At 38.1% G+C, this 22,916-nt stretch overlaps 2 protein-coding genes across 2 annotated transcripts; one reads left to right on the top strand and one right to left on the bottom strand.

Annotated features, from left to right (window-relative positions):
* The first annotated feature begins 758 nt into the window (after window positions 1-758).
* Window positions 759-3,495, top strand: LOC104452759 (putative clathrin assembly protein At1g03050). The gene is made up of 2 exons (XM_010067233.3): window positions 759-1,398; window positions 2,166-3,495. The coding sequence occupies exons 1-2, from the start codon at window positions 759-761 to the stop codon at window positions 3,254-3,256; spliced, it is 1,731 nt and encodes a 576-aa protein (XP_010065535.2). The 3' UTR covers window positions 3,257-3,495.
* Window positions 3,496-3,794: 299 nt separating this feature from the next.
* Window positions 3,795-21,455, bottom strand: LOC104452757 (phosphatidylserine decarboxylase proenzyme 2; the record flags this gene model as incomplete). The annotated part of the gene is made up of 21 exons (XM_010067231.3): window positions 3,795-4,439; window positions 4,666-4,716; window positions 4,804-4,890; window positions 5,888-5,980; window positions 6,063-6,137; window positions 6,216-6,311; window positions 6,971-7,117; window positions 7,331-7,378; window positions 8,608-8,708; window positions 9,532-9,643; window positions 11,005-11,089; window positions 11,181-11,336; window positions 12,292-12,383; window positions 13,367-13,450; window positions 15,043-15,093; window positions 15,173-15,265; window positions 15,414-15,482; window positions 18,315-18,374; window positions 20,945-20,969; window positions 21,113-21,192; window positions 21,303-21,455. Coding segments are annotated over 21 exons (1,908 nt in total), but the record flags the coding sequence as incomplete, so codon positions are not given.
* Window positions 21,456-22,916: the final 1,461 nt, after the last annotated feature.

The following is a 22,916-nucleotide window of genomic DNA, read 5'->3' as shown; positions in this document are numbered from 1 at the left end:
GAAATATGAGAAAACTTTTTAAAAAATCATCTCAACAATTGACTTTTACATCTGAAAAAAACAGAAGGCACAAAGACAAATAGTCTACAAGAACCTCCCAATCCTAGTCAAATTCAACGTACTATCTTTGGCTTATCTGACAGACACATCTCCGCTCGTCGTTGGCACAACGCCCTCCCCCATCATCGCAACGTCCGAGCTTCGAGGCCCGTTTCGCGCCCAATGCATGGTCGATGGAGAAGGAGAAGTCAGAGAATCCGTTGCCTGAAACCTGACATGGCAAGAGACTTAACAGAGACAAGACGCAGATCTAGAGAGAGAAACAGGTGGTGGAGCGAGAGGGAGAGGGAGAGAGAGGAAGAGAAACGCAGAGAAGAGAGGAAAGGCCACGACCCGTCTTTCCTTTCCTCTCTTCTTGTGCTTCCTCTCAGACATCTAGAGATTTACCATTCAGTTTTCCGCGTTTGTCTTGCCGAAATCGATCCATTTTCAAGTGAGTACAAGAGGACTTCTGTCTGCTGTCATCTTCTGCCTTCCGTCTCGACGCTAAGATCCAGCAAACGGGTGAATCGCGCTTTGGAAATTCGCAAACGGGGTTGGTGCTTCGGTCCTCAAAACTGCTCAAGTTCATTTAGCATTTGATCTTTCGCCTTCCAAGATGTATTGCCTGCGCATGACATGAAATGCTTTTCTTCATCAGGTTCCCAGACAATAGCACTTGGTGAGAGCGTCTCTTTGTCAATCCTTTTGCACAATCCATGGGTTCAAGCAAGCTGAGGCGAGCCCTTGGAGCTGTCAAAGACCAGACCAGCATCGGCCTGGCGAAGGTCGGTCCTGGCAGGAGCTCGCACTCCGACCTGGAAATCGCGATAGTGAAGGCGACCCGGCACGACGATTTCCCGGCAGAGGAGAAGTACATCCTGGAGATCATCAGCCTGACATGCTACTCCCGGTCGTCCATAAGCGCGTGCATCGACACCCTGTCAAAGCGCCTCAACAAGACCCGGAACTGGACCGTTGCGCTCAAGACGCTCATCCTGATCCAGAGGCTCCTGACAAAGGGCGACCCCGCGTATGAGGAGGAGATCTTCTTCGCCATGAGGCGCGGGACCCGCTTCCTCAACATGTCCGACTTCCGCGACGCATCGCGGTCCAATTCCTGGGACTTCTCGGCGTTCGTCCGGACGTATGCATTGTACCTCGACGAGCAGCTGGAATACAAGATGCTGGGGCGGCGGCGGAAACGCGGAAAGTACGGCCTTGATGAAGAAGAGGAGGAAGACGGGCAAGCCAGCATCAAGAACACGCCGGTTCCAGAGATGAAATGTGACCAGATGTTTTCCAAGATGCAGCATTTTCAGCAGCTACTCGAACGGTTCTTGGCGTGCAAGCCAACAGGTTGGTCCACCATCAAATGCAACCCTCATCGAATACTTATAGACAAAAAAAAAAAAAAAACCAAAAAAGATCTTGGCGATTAAAAAAGAATTGGAATACAGATGTTTTTATGTATAAAAAAACTCCAATTTTAACTCCAATCCTAAGTCTACCCTGAACCTTCTTTTTGTCTAGAAAATATGATCGATTTTAACTCAAGTGTTAAATTTGCCTTCATTATTCCTCAAAAATCATTGGTAGTAATCCCTACTTTCCTTAATTTTTCGCATAAATGAATGGTTTTGTTTCATCGCCTCACTAAGGAGGATTTGTTATCAATATGGAAATGGGAGTCAACGCAGGGAGATTCAAAGTTAAACTAAAAAATTCGGGACAAATTTGGAATTAGAGTTAAAATTAATGATTTTTATAGACAAAAAAAGAAGTGTAGAACAGATTTGGGATTGAATCTAAAGTTCCGATCTTTTTTAAGGGGAAAAAGAAGTTTGGGATAGAATTGAAACTAAACCTAAATTTGAGGGCTTTTAAGGAATTAGACCTAGTATCACTAGACCATCAAAGAGTTATACACCTTACATCATTTAGAAACTTTCTCCATGTTGAAAAATTATGGGGTATGCAAATAAGAGGATGTGACTTCCTTGATAGAAATTGCAGTACATTCACGAAGAATATGGAGCAGTTTTGAATTTGCTATAATGAATTACCCCGTTTAATCAATGCCGATGTCGATATCGGTCAATTGCAATCTTTTTTGAATGGAACAGGTCGAGCGAAGAACGACAGAGTGATTTTTGTGGCCCTATACCCAATAGTAAAAGAAAGCTTCCAACTCTACTATGAAATGATGGAGATCATGGCTATACTAGTTGATAGATTCACAGAGATGGAGATCGCAGATTGCGTGAAGGCATATGAGATCTTCTCGAGAATGGGTAAGCAATTCGACGCACTCGAGGCATTTTACACTTGGTGCAAGAACGTCGGCATTGCCCGTACTTCCGAGTACCCTGAAATCGAGAGAATTACACAGAAGAAACTTGATCTGATGGACGATGTCATTCGGGACAAAGCAGCCGTAGCAAAAGGTGAGAGAGCGCCAAATGCAAAGCCAAAGAATGTTATTGTGCAAGAAACAGTCGAAGCAGAAGCAAGTGAACCAGACATGAATTCAATCAAGGCGCTGCCTCCGCCGGAGGGATTGAGCGAACCGGCTGTTGCGGAGAAGGAAGAACCGAAGAAAGAGGACGCACAGCAACAAGCCGACCTGCTGAATCTAGGAGACAACGCGGCGGCCCCCGCAGAACACGGAGATAAAATGGCATGGGCATTATTCGATGGCGACGCACCGCCGGTCGGTCCTGACCCGGCACCCAAATGGGAGGCATTCGGTAATGATACGGCAGATTGGGAATCCTCGCTTGTGCAATCGGCAAGCAGTTTGTCAAATCAAAAGACGACACTAGCTGGTGGTCTGGATATGTGGTCGTTCAACGGAATGTATCAGCATGGAGCAACAGCCGCCGCGGCTAGAACTAGTGCAGCATATGCAGGCAATGGGAGTGCGAGTAGTGTCACGGTCAGGCCAGCTGGCCAGCCGGCGATGCTGGCTTTGCCTGCACCGCCTGCTCCAGTTGGTGGGGCGACCCGCAATTTCGTCGATCCCTTTGCAGCATCGCTTACCGTTGCTCCACCACCATACGTGCAGATGTCGGATCTGGAGAAGAAGCAGAGGCATTTGGTTGACGAGCAGCTCTTGTGGCAGCAGTACTCGAGAGACGGAATGCGAGGGCAGCTCGGGATGGCAAACTTACAGGCCAATTCACACAACATGGGAGGTTACACTAGAAGTTACTGAAGGTGTGTTACATTATTCTCAGATATAGAGGTTTGAGCAAGTGAGTAGCAGAGTCAACTGCAAAGACTAATCCTCGGGAGACACCAAGATTCTGGATTTATGCCTCTCTCTCTCTCTCCGTGCTAATGGGTTCGTTTTCTGAATTCATATCACTGTATTATAGAGATGTTATTATGTAGAATGACATTGCATATACATAACTTAATGAATCTTTGCGATGTCTATTTCAAAATTTTGCACCGAACTCTAAATTTGGGATAATTTTTGTTAATATATGCATTAGTTTAACACGATGTGATATTGAAAATGAAAGGAACAAGCTGTTCGACTTAAGAAAACTTGAGTTTTCCAAAACTAACATTACACCACTGATTCTGGAATGCATTAATTGTTTTACGTGTTAGGCAAGAACTAGAACTAGAACGTTTCAATGTTCACCAAAGTAGAAAATCTGCGTATGCTAAACAGGGATATTGAACATGTGTTTGAAAATACACAACCGCATATGACCAACCACACATGAGACCACAATCTGTTGTACTGGAATATAGTCTGATGATAGAACACTCCTTGAATCAGGGATACTGACCATGTGTTTGAATGAGGCCTCATTTCAATAGATAGTTCGAAGAACTCTGACTCAATCTAGTAAAAGCAGAAGTACTTACTTGTAAATTACAAAGATTAAGGGCATATAACTGCATTATTTTCAAATTCATCCACCATTAATAACTAAAAGCACAAAGTTTTACAATAAAGTCAATCATGCCAAGCTTGTACAAGTAACACCATCTAGAAATGGTCTTCATGTCATCAGTGATCTAAATGGTTTTGTACCCCTCATATGATTTATACTGGGAACAGAAACAAATTATAATCATAAACAACTTCATGTTCAAATTAATCTCAATAAATTCATGGCAATGTACATGGTGAGGTATCAGTAGTCAATGAATGAGTTCATCGGAGCTACTTTACAAACAATCAACAGGCTATCAACTCCAAAAAGCACTCCACCTGATATAAGCTTTCCTCAAGCTTCTAACACCATCTTCTCCAGGTTTGGCATCCCAGTTTCTGCTTGTTTTCTGGTCGAGACACCCAGCTTCATCCCCACAGAAACTAGGGTTTCAAGCGATCTGCTACTATTTTCTAGGAGATCCTTGTCTATGTCGATCACATCCTGTCAAATTAATTGACTACATGAAATCGGCTGCTATATTTGCAATTAAGTTCATCTGAAGACAGCATTTGGGCAAAGAACTATATAATAATGCAGAGCCAATACATATGCATCCAATCAATCCGCAGTTACAGGGAATCTTGATTATTCGCTACCATGTAATTTTTTCCAATAAATACACTTTTGAAGCTGAATTAGCAGAATGAATAGTAAATCTAATACTAACCTTCTCAAATACGCATATGACAGTGCTTCCTCCAAATGAGAAATATCCAAACTGCATTATTTCCGATTTAAAAGCAAATTAAAATTCATGCCTTGTGGAAATAGAGACGGGAATATTATCAACTTAATAACTGTTAACCTCATCTCCCTTCTTAACACGCTCACCCTCCTGCTTCAAGAAAGTGATGCTGCCTACCATGGTGGCTCCAATAGCAATGAATGCCACCTGCAGCCAAAGATTATATAAAAAGATATGGAAACCAAAAAAGGAATACCAAGATTTTTTAAAATAAAGGAAATGTACATAAAAGGAGCAGGAAAAAACATGTAATGGATTATTATCTGGAGTACAACAAACTCAAAGGTTAAAATGGAGTGAAAAGATCCCTGGGAGTTGATTGTTCCTACAAGAAGATCAAATCTAGTGTCTAGGGAAAAAAAATCATCAAAGAACTAATCCAGAACATGTTGAATGACATAGACTTTAAAACATACTATCCCTGCAAGGATGTTAGCTATTCTCCTATTCGTAATTCTAAAATCATAACTTTTTAGTGATTGTCGTGATAGATTCAAGGGTCATCATTGGCTCCATCTTCTATTTGTCTATCAGATTCTCAAAGAATTCTGTTCAGTAGCAGACCCAGGATCTAAACCAGGTTGAGGGGGTCCATAATTACATAAGAAACATTAAAAAGAATAGCAAATTAAGTTCAAATCAAAATATATCAAAAAAGTTCACTCTGATAAACAAGGAGAAGAGAGACTTCCATATATCTAACAAATCATAAAACAATGCTAACTTTCTTCTAAATTAAAGATTTAAGACACAAAATAACATAATGAATAGGTGTCCATGGCAATGATGGAATGAAACAGGTTGATAGTTCATGTAAGCAAAATCTTATCTGCTTTCATGTAAATTCTATGAGCTAGAACATTAAGTAATTTTGCATATACAATTTACCACAATTGTCAATCTTCTTCCAATAAATAAGGGAGAAAGCACCAACAAAATGCATATATACATATGCTAAGTACTGCTTATAAAATGGGCCACTGTAGAGGAGCAAAAAAGAGCAAGTGCTAATGAGTGTACAATTTTGCACTCCCTGGTCCAGGCCATGTATGAGAAACTTCAAGGAAACTCACTAGGCCATTTTGGTGACTGTATATGGCATTTAAAAAGAAAAAACATATATATATTTTGAAAGCAGACAAACCTTTCCAAAATGTTCTGTTGAGATAATAGACACAGCACGCTTGTTCTCTGCGAAGACATTGCAGTACTCGCTATCGACAGCGATAGGATTGACCTAGATTGACATGTGAATGCATTCAGAGGATTGACAGAGCACATAGAACAAAGTTTTTTACTCGCAAAATTACTCAACTCACAGTGAATAAGCATCCAGGTATATTCACAAATTGTTCAATGATGCCAGTGACAGGGAGATGGAAACGATGGTAGTCCTGCAAAAAATTGAATTTTGTGTTCACTATAGAAAGAGAAACCTTGCATCACAGCATAGAACAGATAAAATTAGTTACCTGTGGCGCCAAACGGAATATCACCAATGCCCCACCTTCAAAAGAGCTTGAACTTATCTCATTTCCCAGAAGGCCTTGAATGGAAAACTTTTTACCCTAAGAACAGCATGAAGCAGAAAATGTCAACAACAGTGACAAAGGCACCAACAATATGCCCAACATTTTCACAGTTGTTAATTAGAGTCAAGGTTGTTAACTAGAGTCAAGCCACTGAAAATCATTCTCTCTCTCTCTCTCTCTCTCTCTCTCTCTCTCTCTCTCTACAATGTGTATATATATCCAGAATTGAAAACTACAAATAATTTAAAAACTCTTCAACTTGTCTGGAAGGTGGATCTTTTCTCCAAGACATTACCCAGAGGATTTTAGCTATAGGTAAGCAATCAAATCCCATAAGTATCTCAAACCTTTCTCAAGCAACAAAAGTACGGCCACAGAAATAATTCATTTCCCACTGAATCATTGCTGATTGTAGGATCTGGCAATAGTACCATTAATGAATCAGATCCTTCAAGCAAAGCATTACCTGAATCAATTATATGTCCCTAGTTACCTCCATGTGAATCCTATCAGCAAGTATCCTACTTTTGGAAAGTTTTCTCTGAAATTAAGAAGCGCCCACAAACATTGGGGTCCTTTTTCTTTTGTTTTTTTTTTTTTTTTTTTTGGGTGAGAGAGGGGGACGGGGGGGGGAGGGGGGAGGGGGACAGTCTTACTATAGACAAGGTAATTCAGATCCAGAGAGTAGAAAATACCTTAATCCAAAACCGAGTACTGTCTTCAACATTGTTGAAAGCCATTAAACGGCTATCAGCAGCGCAGACAGCAACGTTGTCATGCTCCATGGCGGCAATGGGTCTCGCACCAGGTTTCAACTCTCTTATGAAGAATTCATTGAAAGTCTGCTGATAGAAAGTTAGAAGTCCCCAACTAAAAGATTCTAATCTTTCAACTATATCAAAGTTTTTCAGGACTTAGATCACAATTAGGATTTATCTACTGAACTTATAGCACAAGTAAAGAGATTCCAGAAACATTGCAATGAATCAGTGTACAAGCTAAGAGAACTTTCCTGGGGCTTTAAAGTAAGAATATACTAAAATATTGGGGCTTACCTTGAAATGCTCCAGCGGATACTTGACTTCAGCCATATTAATTTGATCCTACAACATTCCAGAGAGCAACTCATTATGAAGGCTTGGAAAAGTACTTGTTTGCCGTACAATTAGGTTTTGTACTTCTATTTGGCTTGGAAACATTACTTTTGATATACATTAAGACCATCTAAAAAAGTTCTCATGCAAGAGGATGTCCACATTATACATGTTGGAAATACCCTTGAAGATCCATTATGAAAATACCTTATGTCACAAACAATTACATATGCCCCATCGTATGTTCTCAACACAGATATGACAAAACCATAGCTTATACTTAGACCAACAATATGCGTCTCATTTTTAGATACAGGTGCCATTTGGCCACACAAAATAAGCAAGCAAATTGCACATACTGGTACTCAAGTGACTGGTTAATAGAATAGTGACTCGAGAATTCGAAAGAATATAAACTTGTTTGATTGACTTCACTCTGCAAGTTATTCAAAAAAATACTGGCATATGCATGGAAAGACATACAACTTCAAGAAAGCCAAAAGGAGCTTGAAGTCAGAAATAAGAAAAGACAGCAAGATCACCTGTATAAAGAAGCATTTCTATGATGTAATCCAACAATGTTGCAGTTAGTTTATGCAAGCATTCTTCTTGCAATTTCCACATTTACAAGCAAAACCACAAGGACCACTCCTTAAGTGCAAGTAATCTAACCACTAAATCAGTAATTTTCAGCAAAGAACATCTAATAGATTTCAATAGCTTCCGCTGCTGGGAGTCAACTAACATTGAAAGAATACATCGTCGTCTGAAGCTTAGTTTCAAGTCTAAAATAAGTAACAAACTTCGTACTGGCTTACCATGGCACAAGAGCAGAGAAAAGAAAAGCAAGCAAAGAAATATCAACACTAAAGAACAACATAACTCTGGACATCTTTACAGACAGAATCACACAGAGTTTGGATGAGTAGAACACAAATAAGTCACCAGGCAAAGTGATTAGTGTTGGAAATTGGTTTGATGGCAAATATCTAATATCAACTATCAAGCAACAGAACTTCGTTAAGAAAGAGAGTAATAGAGCAAGACCATTCCACACGTGATTTATTGTCTGTATCAGCAACCTCATTCAATCACATTATTAGAAACAAGAATAGATGAGCTATGTAATGGGGAGTAAGCAATCATTTCTTTGTACTGATAGCATATTCATGATATTACTTTTCAATAATGGTGTGATTAAAATCCTCTGTTCACTGATAAAGATGATGTCAACATGCCTTGAAAAAATCAAGAAACTTTGGTATGTCTTCTGCAGATTCAACAGAATTCATTTTCTTGCCCTGCTTTTCAGAAATACTCTGCAAAATCTCTTTTGCCCCTGCAATTCAGCCCATTGTAGAAGTAACAATTTAGCACATCTTGACACAAAAAATAAATTGAAGAACTCAAAAAGATACACAAAACTAGAACTCAACAAAAGCTTAAGCACTATCACCAAAATAGTGCAAAACTTGCTTGTGCACTGTATTACCTACTGTTAAAACCCACATAGTGAAAACCTTAAGGAAAGGTCAGTAAAATTTTTGACTTACATTAATTGGACAAACAGAAGGTTGGGGACATTTGCATATGATTTGCATTCTAAGGTTAGAAATGTTCACATACTGTACTATGATCTTATATGAATGTCACATGACAAATTATTCAATTAGAGGAGAAATAGAGAGCTACTCACGAGTAGCTGGGACTCATCGACTAATCAGAATTGACTAGCCTAATTTTGAGTCTAGCTCAACTTCAAGCTACTCAAGGCTACTCAAGTATCTTGTTGAATTGAGCTTGAGCTTGCTAATACTTATCTAGGTAGGCTGACGAGCTAATAGAGCTTTCATTTTGTTAGAGAAGAATATTTAAAATCATAAAAGTAGACACGATACTTTAAAAATAATAAATAGAGCTTATAAAACTCAAGCTCCAGCTCAAGATCAGTCTTGATTTATAAGTTAATTGTCGAGCTTAAATATCTCAATTTTTTAATCAATTGGAGCTCGATCATAAAAATTAATACTCAACCGCTCGAGCTTGGCAGTTCATCAACTCAACTTGGCTCCATTACAACCCTACATTCAAGGCAGGAAAAGGCAGGGTAAGAGCTGATTAAGAAAACCAGCCTCTGCTAGTTGGCAGAAGTTGTCAGTCACCTGTATCAATAAGGCCTAGCCCAAATTTCGATTGGTAAATGGCTCTCATTGACAATACAATTTTCCCATCAATTATTTCTTCCACTAGTCTCTTAGTCCTCCGGTCAAATACCTGAACACAAACAACTGTGAAGTCTTACAACTTGGATGAGAACAAAATGTTTACCAATGAAAGGGCAGCATAGTTCACATAGAAAATAACAGAAAATTAATCTAGAACGGACCTAAAAAATGGCTTGTAAACTTTGTAGTTTTTGCTTCTCAAACAATGTTACAAAAAATAGCTGACCAAGTTCAGAAGATACAAATGCTCAAGCTGCTTCTTATAATCACAAATGGCCTTACAGAAGAATGCTCTTCTAACTGAAGGAAAACAAAGGCTGAAATGGATCACAGAATCATGCATACTGTAGTTCATTAGTCTTGTAGAAATGCAAGGTATTGACCTCATGTGTGCTAGTGAAATCTAATCTTGGTACTATTGAAGTAGCACACATAACTACAAGCAAAATTTGCACCAAGGTTCCCTTGTCACAATATCAGTAACCTAGCTAGCTAGCAGTTACCCAAGGGCAAATCTTTCAATGCCACCACATGAAAAATCAATGAATCACCCAGCCGTAGCCCCAGCTTAACATCTAGCTGAAGTCCTCATCAAATGGATCTATCTTGGTTTTACAGGGACCTATTCTGACGTTAATTCATTGGTCAAGCAAGTTCGACTGAGGCTTCTGATTATCTATCGAAAAGGGCTTTCATGGAAATAACTATTCCTTCACCACATCTCTCAAGCTCCATCTTCCTCTCCACAACTATCAAACCTAGGAAATGGACAAAAATGGAGCAGGTTCTCATTTCACAGCCCAGGTCTAAACCATGATTTGGTGGAAACTGTCTTCTTACCATACATCCTCACTCAACAAAAAAAGAGACATTCTCAAGAGCCAAGTTACAACATGTGCCAATTAGTATTTCCACAATAATATTTCACTGGGCTAATTATGCCACTCATTCTTTCCCTCAAAAAGGTTTCAGAACTTCCTGCTCAAGAGTCAGAGGGATGCTGAGGTACAATACAATATCAAAGGCAAGGTGACAAAGGAGCTACTCCTCTCTCATCCCCCCTTACCCACCGCCAACTTCGCCCTTTCCCCTTCCTCCCTCACCACGAAAAATAAGAACAGGAGACCCAAAAGAAGGAAACTTACCATCCACAAAATTGTTTTAAGCTGGTGTCTAAATGAAGTCCCCAGATTTACTTATTTGATTAGAATGGCCACTTCATCACAGCTTATAAATTAATGGAAGTGCACATCTTACTATTTCGACAATTCAAAGGCATTCTTCTGCGTCAATCATGACAATGAATTCAGCAAACACGTCATTCTCAAAAAAGCAGCCGAATTCATTATATGACCTAAAGTACAATTTATACTATTAAAGGAGGAGAAATATAAGTAGGAGGAAGCATACCAATATATTTGAAGCACTTGATCCATAATTCAGGCCAATATCATAAGATGAAACATGGGCCCATTCACTTAGTTTGAACATCCACCTAAAAGATGATATTTGACCATTAACAGATGACCATGTAAGAAGCATAAGAGCAATTCCAAAATATTAAGACCATGAAAACGAGGCCTCACCCAGAGGAAGCTTGTTTATCAGTCAAGAATCCTCCAGTCATAATCTGGTTTCCACTTCCTTCATCAAAACAGAGGGTCAAGTGAACTACAGTGTTCAGCTTATCTGAAACATGGAGAACCTCACCACAGACGGGGCAACAATTTATAAGTGGCTCCCTGCAACCAAACGATATGCAAAGCGATGAGTGTAAATTTGCATAATGTTTGTAATTTTTGTAATAGCAATGTTGAGCTTTTGGTTCACACAATTAAGTTATTTCCGTACATTCATCTGTAATTCTTTGACTCTTCTCGTCCTGCAGTGCAATACAATGAAAGTTCTAAGCTATGTTTACAGGGGAGTTATTGTCTATTGTTGGCCCCTATAGTAGAATAAACTAGGTACTGGAGAGGCAGTGGTTTACCCTGTGGAAATTATCAGCAGTTCAAGTCCACTTATCTCCAACTCATGAAATTAACTGCGGATCAGCCATATAATATACAAAAAGAAACCCAAATGTTTCTCCTCTTTGAATAAGACCTAGATGATGGCATTTGACAACTTTGGATAAGCATGGTTTATGAATGCACAAACTATAACTGCCTATATTTACAATGTTTCTTGACAAGTGGCTCTCTACCATCAATTGCACCACGTGTGACAGACAGATCGTCTTAGAAATCCACAATTATCTCACACAAACTGGAGATTTTGGCTTGTGCCACTTACTGCCGCATCAAAGTTCCTTCATTGTGGTTCTTTCCTTCTCTCATTTCTTTTTTTGGGGAAAGGGGGGTGGGGGAACTCAATCAGTTGGGTTGGCATGACATCAGCGCATTTGGCTTTAGCACCTGGGAATAACACAATCATGCTGACACTTCAAGAGAACTGATAATTTAAAAAGTCAACCCTCCATTTGTTGGTAAAACTTCCATAGAGCTGCATAACTATGTCTAGTATTTTATCAATATCGTAAGCTCACTGATTATAAGAAAAGATTTCACTTCACGAAAATAGAAGCAGCACTCACAAAGGCAAATTGAAGTGCTCCATACTCATTATAGACATTGAGTGAATTTAATTTAAAAAAGCAAGAAAATTTGAAGCTCATAAATCAATCCAAAGAATTACTTTTCTTGTTGAATTGCAAGAAGGCCAGCCAACTCATCCATGCTGACTGCACCATCCCCATTTATGTCTGCTGCTTTAAAGAGCTCCTCTTTCTGGTAAACAACAAACATAATCATTATATAGACCTTGAAAAAATTCCCAAGAAACAACAGCAATCCTACATTTGCACAGGTTTTGTTTTAGACCTTAACCAATTATATCTCTACTCCTGCCCCAAGATGGTTTTGCAAGAGGGTTAATTTGAATAGTCTTTCACATAATTTATTGAAGAACATCATACAGAGGGAATCACTAACCGCCAGAAAACCTAGGTCTTTTCTAAGGCACCAAATGTCACTCAAAAAGAGAATGTTGCTGACAATATTGAAAAGCACATTCATATATGTCAAGATAAGCACTATGTTAATTGGTATCTTTTTGTGTGAATTCATCTAGTAGGCAGATTTCCAACATAGATATCTCTGCACAAGCACTGATTACATTTGACCAAGCTATCAGATACTAATATGCAGCCTTTGATCAGTTCTAAATGGGTTTTAGATTAAGAATGTGAGAGATATTCTATAGGGTGTGTCTACAATGGTTTTTGCTTGTGGAGCTCATGATTTGACTTTTGATACTAAACACCTCAAATCTAAAAAAAAAAAAAAAAATATATATATATATATATATAAAAACACACATATTGATGTAGAATATTCCCTGTCACTTGTTTTAAACTTAGGATAATTATTTTGTCTTGATGGAAGCCAAGCCTTGTTATCCTCATGGATAGTTGCATAGACTAAAACAAGTAGCCTTTTTGTTGTCGCTGCATATGTCCATCAATTTCTTTCATGTATGCATGCTTGTGTGCTGCATCACACATTTTGCTATATGCAATTATATATGCAACCAGACAAATATGCATGCAAGTACATATGTATGTATGCTAGTGCACAATAAGTACCCTTACATCAATTCCCGTCCCAAACATAATTCTGACACAGAAAACAATTTAAGTTTATCAGTCTTACAAATGAAACACAGAGAAAAATGTTGCCAATATTGATGCAGTTCAACAACTGACTCTAACCTTGTTAGCAGCCAATTGATTTCCAAAAGCATTCATCATGTCAGAAAATTCAGAGAATGAGAGCTTCCCATCTTCATTGTAGTCCTGTGGGAAAAATTAAAGGGATAACCTGTTAAAACAATTGGACTAACACAACAGAAGGCCTACTTATTTTAAGAGGAAAAATAAGATGTCCGCGTGCACAAGGCTCTGAAGTTGTAGGTTCTAGGGATGGTTAGATGTACTTATCCTTACCCCTTCTTTTGCAGAGAGTTTATTCCATGACAAATCAACCTAGCTTGTCCTCTAACAAAAAGACCTACTTATGAGAGGGGAAAAATACAGAATTCTCTGTTGCGTAGACCAATTTCCAAAAGCACTGAAAAATATCCTAATTATGGCATGGTGGTCAGACGCTCCAGTAGAAAAATGTGTGACTGGTGATTGGGGCATTCAGATTGAGAGAGAGAGAGAGAGAGAGAGAGAGAGAGAGAGAGAGAGAGAGAGAGAGAGAAGAAACAAGAAACATTTCTGCTATATGTGTCCATCTGCTTTTGTTAAGTGCATTTTGTGTCTACGATTCTGGATGATCCTGTGACCAAACTAATAGTTAACTTCAATTATTCCGTTGCCTTAAAATCATGCAAAGGAACACCATATTGCCCATGGTTATATCATCACAACTCTCTTAATTGCTCCAGCAAAGGTAGTTCTCATCCATGCCAATGTAATAAAAGTCTATGTGCCCTCATGCACATGGACATGGCTGTTTGCATGCATCCATGTGGACTACTCCAGCCAAAAATTTTGGATAGCCTGTGCTATAAACAAATCATCTTGAGTAGCTATATCCTATGTGACATTGCAGGATTATGAAGAGGAAGAATTTGGAAGCCATCAGAACATGGTCAACACCTTCCAGCTACTTGATTTTACATACATAAAATTGGTTTTTAACAGTATCATAACACAGCATGTCAAGCAACACATGATGCACCATTTTCGTTTTCACTTCTAGCAAGAACCAAGTCTAAAATTAACTTAAGATATGCAGAGGGAGATACCTGGGCAGGCTATCAAAAGAATGGCCAGTTCAGAACAGGTTTCCTAGACAACTAATGATATAACACAATTTGAAGATTCAACCATAATTCCCAACTTATGGGTGAAGCGACCAAGTTTGATTCAAATTTATATCTTCAACTTACTTCTAAACAGGATGTCACAGGAATGAAAAACTACATAAGTGTTAATAACTTATGCACATGGAAGGAATATGCAATAAGAAGCTTTAATAATAATAATGGTCTGTCACAACACTCAAATATCTTGGACTTCTCAAATTCATAGCTTCAGTACCACCACTGAAATAATGACCTTATTCAAGTTTCCAAGCAAAAGCTAAAAAAGAAAAAAGGAATTACACGGTTAGTGTGCCTTTCAATGTAACCAAGTTGAGTGTCTACCCATGTAAAACAAAATGAAAAGGAGAATTTCAACCCTTAGCCATCAAGTTTTGATGAAACATAACCTGTATTTACTGTCTTGCATCCGGTGACAATCATCCAGATGAAAATTATCAGATGGAATTAATAAACTCACAAACTATTGAAGAGATAGCAGTATAAGAAGCTTAACCCTCCACACCAGAACTTTGCACTTAGATTAATCATAAGAAAGATGACGGTAGAACATACCATAATTGACAAGATGCGCCTTGCAAAACTCTTCTCTGTTTCCATGGGATCCTATTGACATTTCAACATAATGTTGGTAATAGACATAATTATCTTGGCACCGATCTAAAATCATGCACTGTCCACTCACCTCAACAGAACAGGAAACCATGATAGTACCCACCACTACATCTGATTTAGAAGGGTCTAACAAATTCAAGATTTCAGATTCAGATTCTGAGTCCTGTGAAAAGAAATTTAATAGGGTTCAAACTAAAAGTTACTTGGAAGAAAAATTATAACAGTTAGACATATTTATGATGGTCAGATAACTTTGTACATGCAGAGTGAAATCAAGAGGATGAATTAATGCATCAATAAATGGTCACTACCTTTGCCAAGACTTCAAGCAGATCTAGCTCACAGTAACCAATTAGATTGTTCTTTGAAATCCTATTAGTCTGCATGCAGAAAAATTACACATAAACAAAAGATTGTCATGGAAAACAATAGGCCTGGGTATTAAATTTAAGCCAACCCACATGACACTTATTTTGATTACTTTGCAAAAGAAAGAAAATCAACCAGTCGACTGAATGCACAAATGATCAAAAGAACAAATAAGCCAGACCTAATACACACGAAATATGGGTGGTCAAGTTTGGTTTGCTTCCAATAAATGTGACATACCAATTGTTAATTAGCCACAAACCTACTATTCTATTTCCCTAGGAGTTTTCTCACATATTTTAACACCCAATATCTTACATGGATTTTGTCAAAAAGTGCCCTTAGGGAACTTGTGAATAACCAAATGAGGAAAGGTTTGCACCTCCAAGGCACTTACTTTTTTTGTGATGCCTAAAACCACTGCTTCAGAAATTGGAACTTAACTTGTTAAGTATTCTAAATAAAAGCCCTGAGGGCAATCATTGATATGATTAATTTTATACTTGAAGTTGAGAAGGCAATCATGCCAAGGACCAGTTGATTATGCAGTATAATGAGAGTTCCTCATACTGACCACACTGGAAAGTTCAAGTACACTAGTTAGTTCCAGTTAACTGAACCTATTTTTCCAATCCATTCCTTCTCCTTCTTGTTTTTTCCATTAATAGATTATTCATTTTCTTTTTTTCTCCCTCCTGCTTAGTAGATTCATATCTTATACATAATCAACCTCTGATAATGGCCGGTCAAATCTTCCCATCATTTATCCATTTGTTTATCCTACTTGTTTCCCTTGTCCAGAAACAAATCTGGTCTATCCAAGCTCAAAATTACTATGTACAATACTTCAGAAAGAGGTTTTAGAAGGGAAACTTTGATCATGGACAACACTACGAAACAACAACTTTCGTAAAATAAACTCACTTCCAAATCTCATCGAAAAGTCGCATCATCTTATTTCTCCCGACAATCATCAAAAAGTCACATCATCTTACTAGCACATCTGATTGTCATATTTTCACATGTCTGAACCTCGAATTGAGTTCTCTCATCTGATCCTCAATTGTGTCCACATCAACTTTTGTAGAATAATCTCACTTCCAAATTGATATTTTTTCTCAAGTGATCACACATCCACAAAAGCATTCTTCTTTCAACTAATCTGATTTTAGGTGCATGCTGATAGTTAAGAGCCTTACATGCCCTACCTGTAGCACCATCTGTCTTATAACCGTTAAAGAATTTGCCTAATGGCCATAAGGATAATTTGCTATTGCTCTAGACATCAGATGCATTTCTCCTCTTTTCCTATCCTGTTCAATTAGTTACAAATAACATTTTCAGCAAGTTCCCCATTTAGCAAAATAGACAATATATCAGAGTTACCAGCTCTGTCACCTTATGGTCTCAATTTTCACCTTGCTTTCTTCATGCCTCTTTTCCTTTTTAGGATGGAACTAGTATGCTCTGTACTTACAATCTCAAAAGACATCTAACGTATATATGATAATATAGACCTGAATTCTACCAGTAACCATAAGGCCTTTGAAAAGACACTACGTAAATTTTAAGCACTTGGAAAATTAAATATAAATTAGTTAGTCCTAATAATCACAATGAACCAACTTAAGTACCCCCTCCAAATCAACAGAAGTATATTCCATGGCCAAAAGTCTTTACACCTTCCTTCTAAGCAGATGCACCTAAGCAACAATTACCACAACGCAAAATATTTCCTTTTCTGTTTACTTATATATACAATATATATAGTATAGCCAAATAATTACATATCTACAAGATATCCATTTTGAATTGAAATTGGATTGTATGAAATATAGTTTGACTTAAAACAATAAAAATTACAAAGAATATAGATAAGTTTCTACCAATATTTCTCGAGTATGTCATTGATTATTAACTAATACTGTAGACCAAATATATGCTGATACATTCATACTCGATTTAAAATCCAAACCTAGAGAAGTTGTAATTTGAACACAATATATGACATTTAGTAGCTAAATTCTTTCTTTTTGGATATATTAAAGAAAAATTGAACTGATATAGATGATTGCATTATGAGAGGCATACGTCCACTTATATTACAGGTAGAAGTTCACAATTTCTTTTTTGTTTACAGCAACAAGAGTTTCGTGTGATGGTAGATTTGGTGTACTCTCTACTTCCTCAAAAAGCATTGATTAGAAACATTAAATCCACTGATTGAAAGTTTTAATCAAAAGATTAAAATATTAAAAAAAGACCATCCCTCTTGCAACAGCATGCAGAATTAAGAACTAAGAATCAAAATAAGTTGCTCTACCATTTTTTTTGGTCTTTATATCCATGTTCACCAATTATCACAGTTTAAATTAATTGGAAGCTGATTATTCTTCATGCATCTGTCCATCATCTACACACTGGTTTGGAAATATGCTAATTAGTTAAGCCACAAAAGGTAGCTTATCAAGACTGAAATGATTAAACACCTATTTTAATGTTTTCACTTAATCATATTGCCAAGATCTCGGTTCCTGAAAACCCTAGACCACCTAAAACTGATTGCCAATAAGGCTTTTGACATCATTCAGAAAAATGAGATCATCCGTTAGATTAGAATATCAGAATAAAGATTCCAAAGATAAGCATTTCTTTAACAACCTAAAAACCTTTTTGCATCAACAATCTTCCAAGTGCATCTGCTTTGTTCCTTTTGGTAGTGTCTCATTTGTTTATGTCAAAACATGTGCTTCTGAGTTCTCCCCAATTCCATGGAACATGATTTCATCTAGCTTGCTTACTTTCATTTCAATTAATTAAACAAGCGTGAAATGATGTTCAACCTCATATACAGAGATTCTTGCAATGCGAGGCCCATTCCTTTCTAGAAGAAGTTTCTTTTCCTGCATAAGGAAGAAAGGCACCAATTAATGATGAATCCATGCAGCATTTTTTTAATAGGTAAACATCAACTACAAGGCCCCGCCGTGCGCCCCGGGGGGGGTGGTCGCAAACCCATATGCAGAAAGAGCTCGAAAACTAAAGAAACATATGAAAAAGCTCTCAAAATGAAAGTGAGCTCAATTCCAGGACAAAGCATCAACTATATAAACCAAGGCATTTGCATCCATGTGCAAGTTTCCACCATACCAAATGCGTAAAACTTTAAGCCACTTCTCAATACAAAAAGAAATAAAAATTCCTCTCTAACAAAGGCTCTCTTGTTCTGCAACCAAAAAACAGGGAGAAATCAGGGTGATCCTTCTTTTCTTATTGCGCTCCAACAAAATTCCCTGCCAAAGGCCAAAGTTCTTGCCCAATAGAATCTCCAATAATCCAAGATATTCCTGTGCAAGCATAGGAAGCTGTTCAAATAATTCTAGTCCAAGAACAATGAAGAAGAGATGCCGCAAGGTCTCTGCCTCCATGCAGAGGAACCTATTACCAGAACTTTGCCTCTTCACTATAGTTCATGTGAAGTGAAGATTCCTTCTGCAGTTGCTTCCAAAGTAAAAGAAAGAACTCTTGTTGGAACCTTATCACTCTACAAATCTCTTTCTTAGGGAAATTCATTCTACCACTAACAACGTCCCTATCTAGCAGCTTGAAGTAAGATTTCACAGAAACATTCCATCTCTACCAATGTTCCACACCAAAACATCCTCAAAAGCAGTAGAAATCTTCATGTCATACAAATCCTGCTCACACACAAAGAAAAATCTTGAATATTTTGCATGACTCAATAATTATCCTGATTCAACTTCTGCAAAACAACTTCAGAGAGATTTCTTTGGGAGAGCAATAATTCTGATAAGTCTCATTTATAGAGCTGGAGTTCCAATTGAAATTCATTTGATGATGGGTGCACTGGGTGTGAGAGAGATTCGAACTGTAAATAAAGGTTAGTAAGGTAAATATCTATGGAGTGTCTGCTGCTATGACAACAGCTCTGCAAGAGGTAGTGCTACCAAAATGGAAGTTCTCAGCAAGATTGGCATACTTTGGATTGGAATTGCCATTTGGCAAAGAATTTGGTTTGCCTATCATTGTTGAACTGGGATTTGAGGGAATTGATTGAATCTTCTCGATATTCTCCCTTTTTTCCGCTTTTTTGTTTCCGAAACTTTACCTTGCATGTAAACTACCCCAACATATGATCATATCACATAAATGACCATTGTGAACCCACTCCTCTACAATGGTTATGTGAATCTGAAATTGTTTAACCCAAGTCTGACCTATACAGAACAAAGAGCCCCTCGACATCTAGATAGCGCAACTTACATTGAATGACCCACCCACTCAGCTTCTTATCTTAAAGGAATTCTTGTATCTACTCCAATGAGAAACTAATTTAAGAAATGTACGAGGATTCAGGCTCTAGAAACAGATCACTCTACTCTAATCAGAAAAGCCTACCAGCAACATAATCCTATCTTCCCAAATCATAGTCACTTTGATGCTTGCCGCATGTCTCATTTTCCTCATAATCTTCAGAGTATATCTTGATTACTAACTTTTCAAATAAGTCGGTTTTATTCACAGGGAATAAAAGGAGGACAGCAACCCCACTACATACATTGCTATAGTATAAATTTGAAAGGAAAGCAAAGAGATACCTTCCAAGATGTTTTCTGATATCTTTAGCAAGAAAGTGCCTGGATGAAGTGGAGAAAGTTCAAATGGTAAAGTAAAACGAATTTTATTTTTAAAGAGACTCCAACCAAGATGATTATCCACTGCACAAACCAATTTTGCATTATGGAGAGGGGGAAAAAAGAGCAAAATGGATCAAGGTTTTGGTAGTGAATTTCCTGATGAAGATTAGATTCTGAAAAGCTGTTCCAGATTCAAGACACGAGATCCAAAAGACAAGCTTCAAACCCCTTGAGGTAACATCACCAACTTCAAACTCAATCCAATGGCTAAAACAGACCTGCCCCCTTCCAATGTACTTCTGAACACCAATCCATGAGGGGTTGAGACCTTCTTGGAACACCATTCGCGGGGAATGAATCCATTTTGACCTTGATCACCCTAGCCAATAGAGAGTCAATCTTGGGAAATTCAGATTATCCAGAGCCGCTTTCCAAAAGGCTTTATGGACCAACAACCAGCCAGAATATCCCAAAAACATTCTGTCATCTCCCATTAAAAGATTCTTCGATTTGGGTGTGTTAAGCACATAAGCATGTTTCCATCAATAGTAGGAAGTGCAACCACCCACTACTGAAGCGCAGAGAATCGCACAAACTAGGACCCGCTTTCCTTTACTGGTAAATAAAATCACCATGTTCCTGTAATGTATAAATGAACCTATATGATGCCATAACACTTCAAATACATTACCATCACTCTCGCTCTGTTCGCCGCACAACGAGGCTCAAATGCATGACGTCGAAGAATAACAATTCAAAAATAAACAAACCACGGGTAAAGGTACAGAAGGTGGCTGCAAGAAGAGGATACTCACAGCGTTCCAAGCGGGCTTGTCAGTGCTGCACGACATATGAAACCAAAGGAAGCAGAAAGAAAACGGCTCAGAACCAGAGAGGTGGCAGAGCATCATAAAGAGAGAGACAAAAAAAAAAAAAAAGACGAGCGATGATGAAAACTAAGATGGCCATTCGAGAAGCTCAACTGATCTGAGATCGCGGTGCGGAAGGTCTGCTCCCCGAAGGAGACGCACGCGAGCCACCTGTCCTTGAACCCCATCTCCGCCTACACCTCATCGAAAATAACACCCAAAACCGCTCGAATCAGCCACCGCCGACCTCAGAACTCACAATGCCATGCATAGAGAGATAGAGAGAGAGAGAGAGAGAGATTACGGAGCGAAGAGTGAGGAGAGCGATCCCGGCGAAGTCGTCGGCGCTCTTGAGGAGAGCAGCCGCGCCATTGTCGGGGCGGCTGCGGCGGCGGTGGAAGCGGTGGTGGAGGCTGAGCCGCTGCCTCAACCGCGACTTCCCCCGGAGGAGCCGCCGCCGTCACCGCCGTCTCCGTCGCCTCCGCCGCCGTCCTCCCTGGAGCCTCCGTTCCCCATTTTCCGGCGAAGCCAAGAGTCAAAGGGCGAGGAGCGAGCGTTTAAAAGGGACTTTTTTCCGAACGACGCTTCGAAAGCTTCGAGACGGTCTTTTCTTCTTCGCTTCCGCAGGGATCGAAGGGGATATACTTGCATTTTCGCTCTCCTTCTTCGCGAGCGGAGGAGGCGACACGTGGAAAGGTTTGACCTTTTAGTTTTCATCTGCCTTTTCGGAAATTTCTCGGGTTGGGACGAATTTGCTGAAAGGGAATATTCAGAAAGGTGAGCCTACGGATGAGCATATAAAATTTAGGGGTTACAGCCTCACAGGGTATAAAAATTGAAGAATTTATTTCAAATGGATAAATTAAGTAGCACCATGACACTTTCATTTCTCAAATGATAAAAAGAATTTCGATAGATTAAGATATATTATGCGTTAAATATATATATTTTTATATATACATGACAAACATTTCAATCAAATTAATTTGTCTCGAATTCACAAATAAATATATAATAAAGAAAAAACGAAAAATGAATTTACACTAAAAATATTAATTCGTTTGTTGATACATTCATTATTTAATTTAACAAATTCAATTATATTTTGTTTCAATAATTCATAAAATTTGAAGAAAAAAAAAGCAAATAATCAACATTCCACTATTCAATTTAACATTTAATAATAAGTTGAAAAAAAAAAACAATCTACATTTTGCCAATGAAGTCTTTCTTTCCTCTTTTAATTTTTTATTTTTTTTTTTTTACATATTTACATTTTTACTATTTGTTTGAAAATTTTAAAATTAACCTTATGCATGGTCGATGTCCGCTACCTTTAATGGGTAGTGCTTTGCGTTGAAATCCCCTACCTTTTTTGTTTCTGTTTGGAGTCAAATCGAATTTCCAATGGAGGAATTTCAAGGATATTTAGAACTAGATAGGTCTAGACAACATGACTTCCTATACCCACTTCTTTTCGAGTATATTTATGCACTTACTCATGATCATGGTTTAAATAAATCGATTTTGTTCAAAAATGTAGGTTATCACAATAAATCTAGTTCAATAATTGTGAAATGTTTAATTACTTGAATGTATCAATAGAATCCTTTGATTCTTTCAGGTAATGATTCTATCAAAAATCAATTTTTTGGGCAAAACAATAATTTTTATTCTTAAATTATCTTCGAGGGATTTGCAGTCATTATCGAAATTCCATTTTCCCTAAGATTAGTATCTTCCTTAGAAATGAAAGAAATAGCAAAATCTCATAAATTACGAGTACAATTCTTGAATAAGGTATTCAACTCCAAGGATGAATCGAAAAAGAAATCTTTATTGGTTCTACCTCCTCTTTTTTTATGAAGAGAACGAATCTTTTTATTAAAGGATCAGAAAAAAAAAAAAAAAAAAGGGT

This window comes from Eucalyptus grandis, chromosome 7, assembly GCF_016545825.1.
Source record: "Eucalyptus grandis isolate ANBG69807.140 chromosome 7, ASM1654582v1, whole genome shotgun sequence".
Lineage (NCBI taxonomy): Eukaryota > Viridiplantae > Streptophyta > Magnoliopsida > Myrtales > Myrtaceae > Eucalyptus > Eucalyptus grandis.
This window is presented reverse-complemented; position numbering and strand designations above follow the sequence as displayed.

Excerpts from the sequence above, each read along its gene's own strand:
- LOC104452759 (XM_010067233.3), top strand. The coding sequence starts at position 759 with ATGGGTTCAAGCAAGCTGAGGCGAGCCCTTGGAGCTGTCAAAGACCAG. Across the intron at positions 1,399-2,165 it reads CTTGGCGTGCAAGCCAACAG|GTCGAGCGAAGAACGACAGA; the intron begins GTTGGTCCACCA and ends TGAATGGAACAG.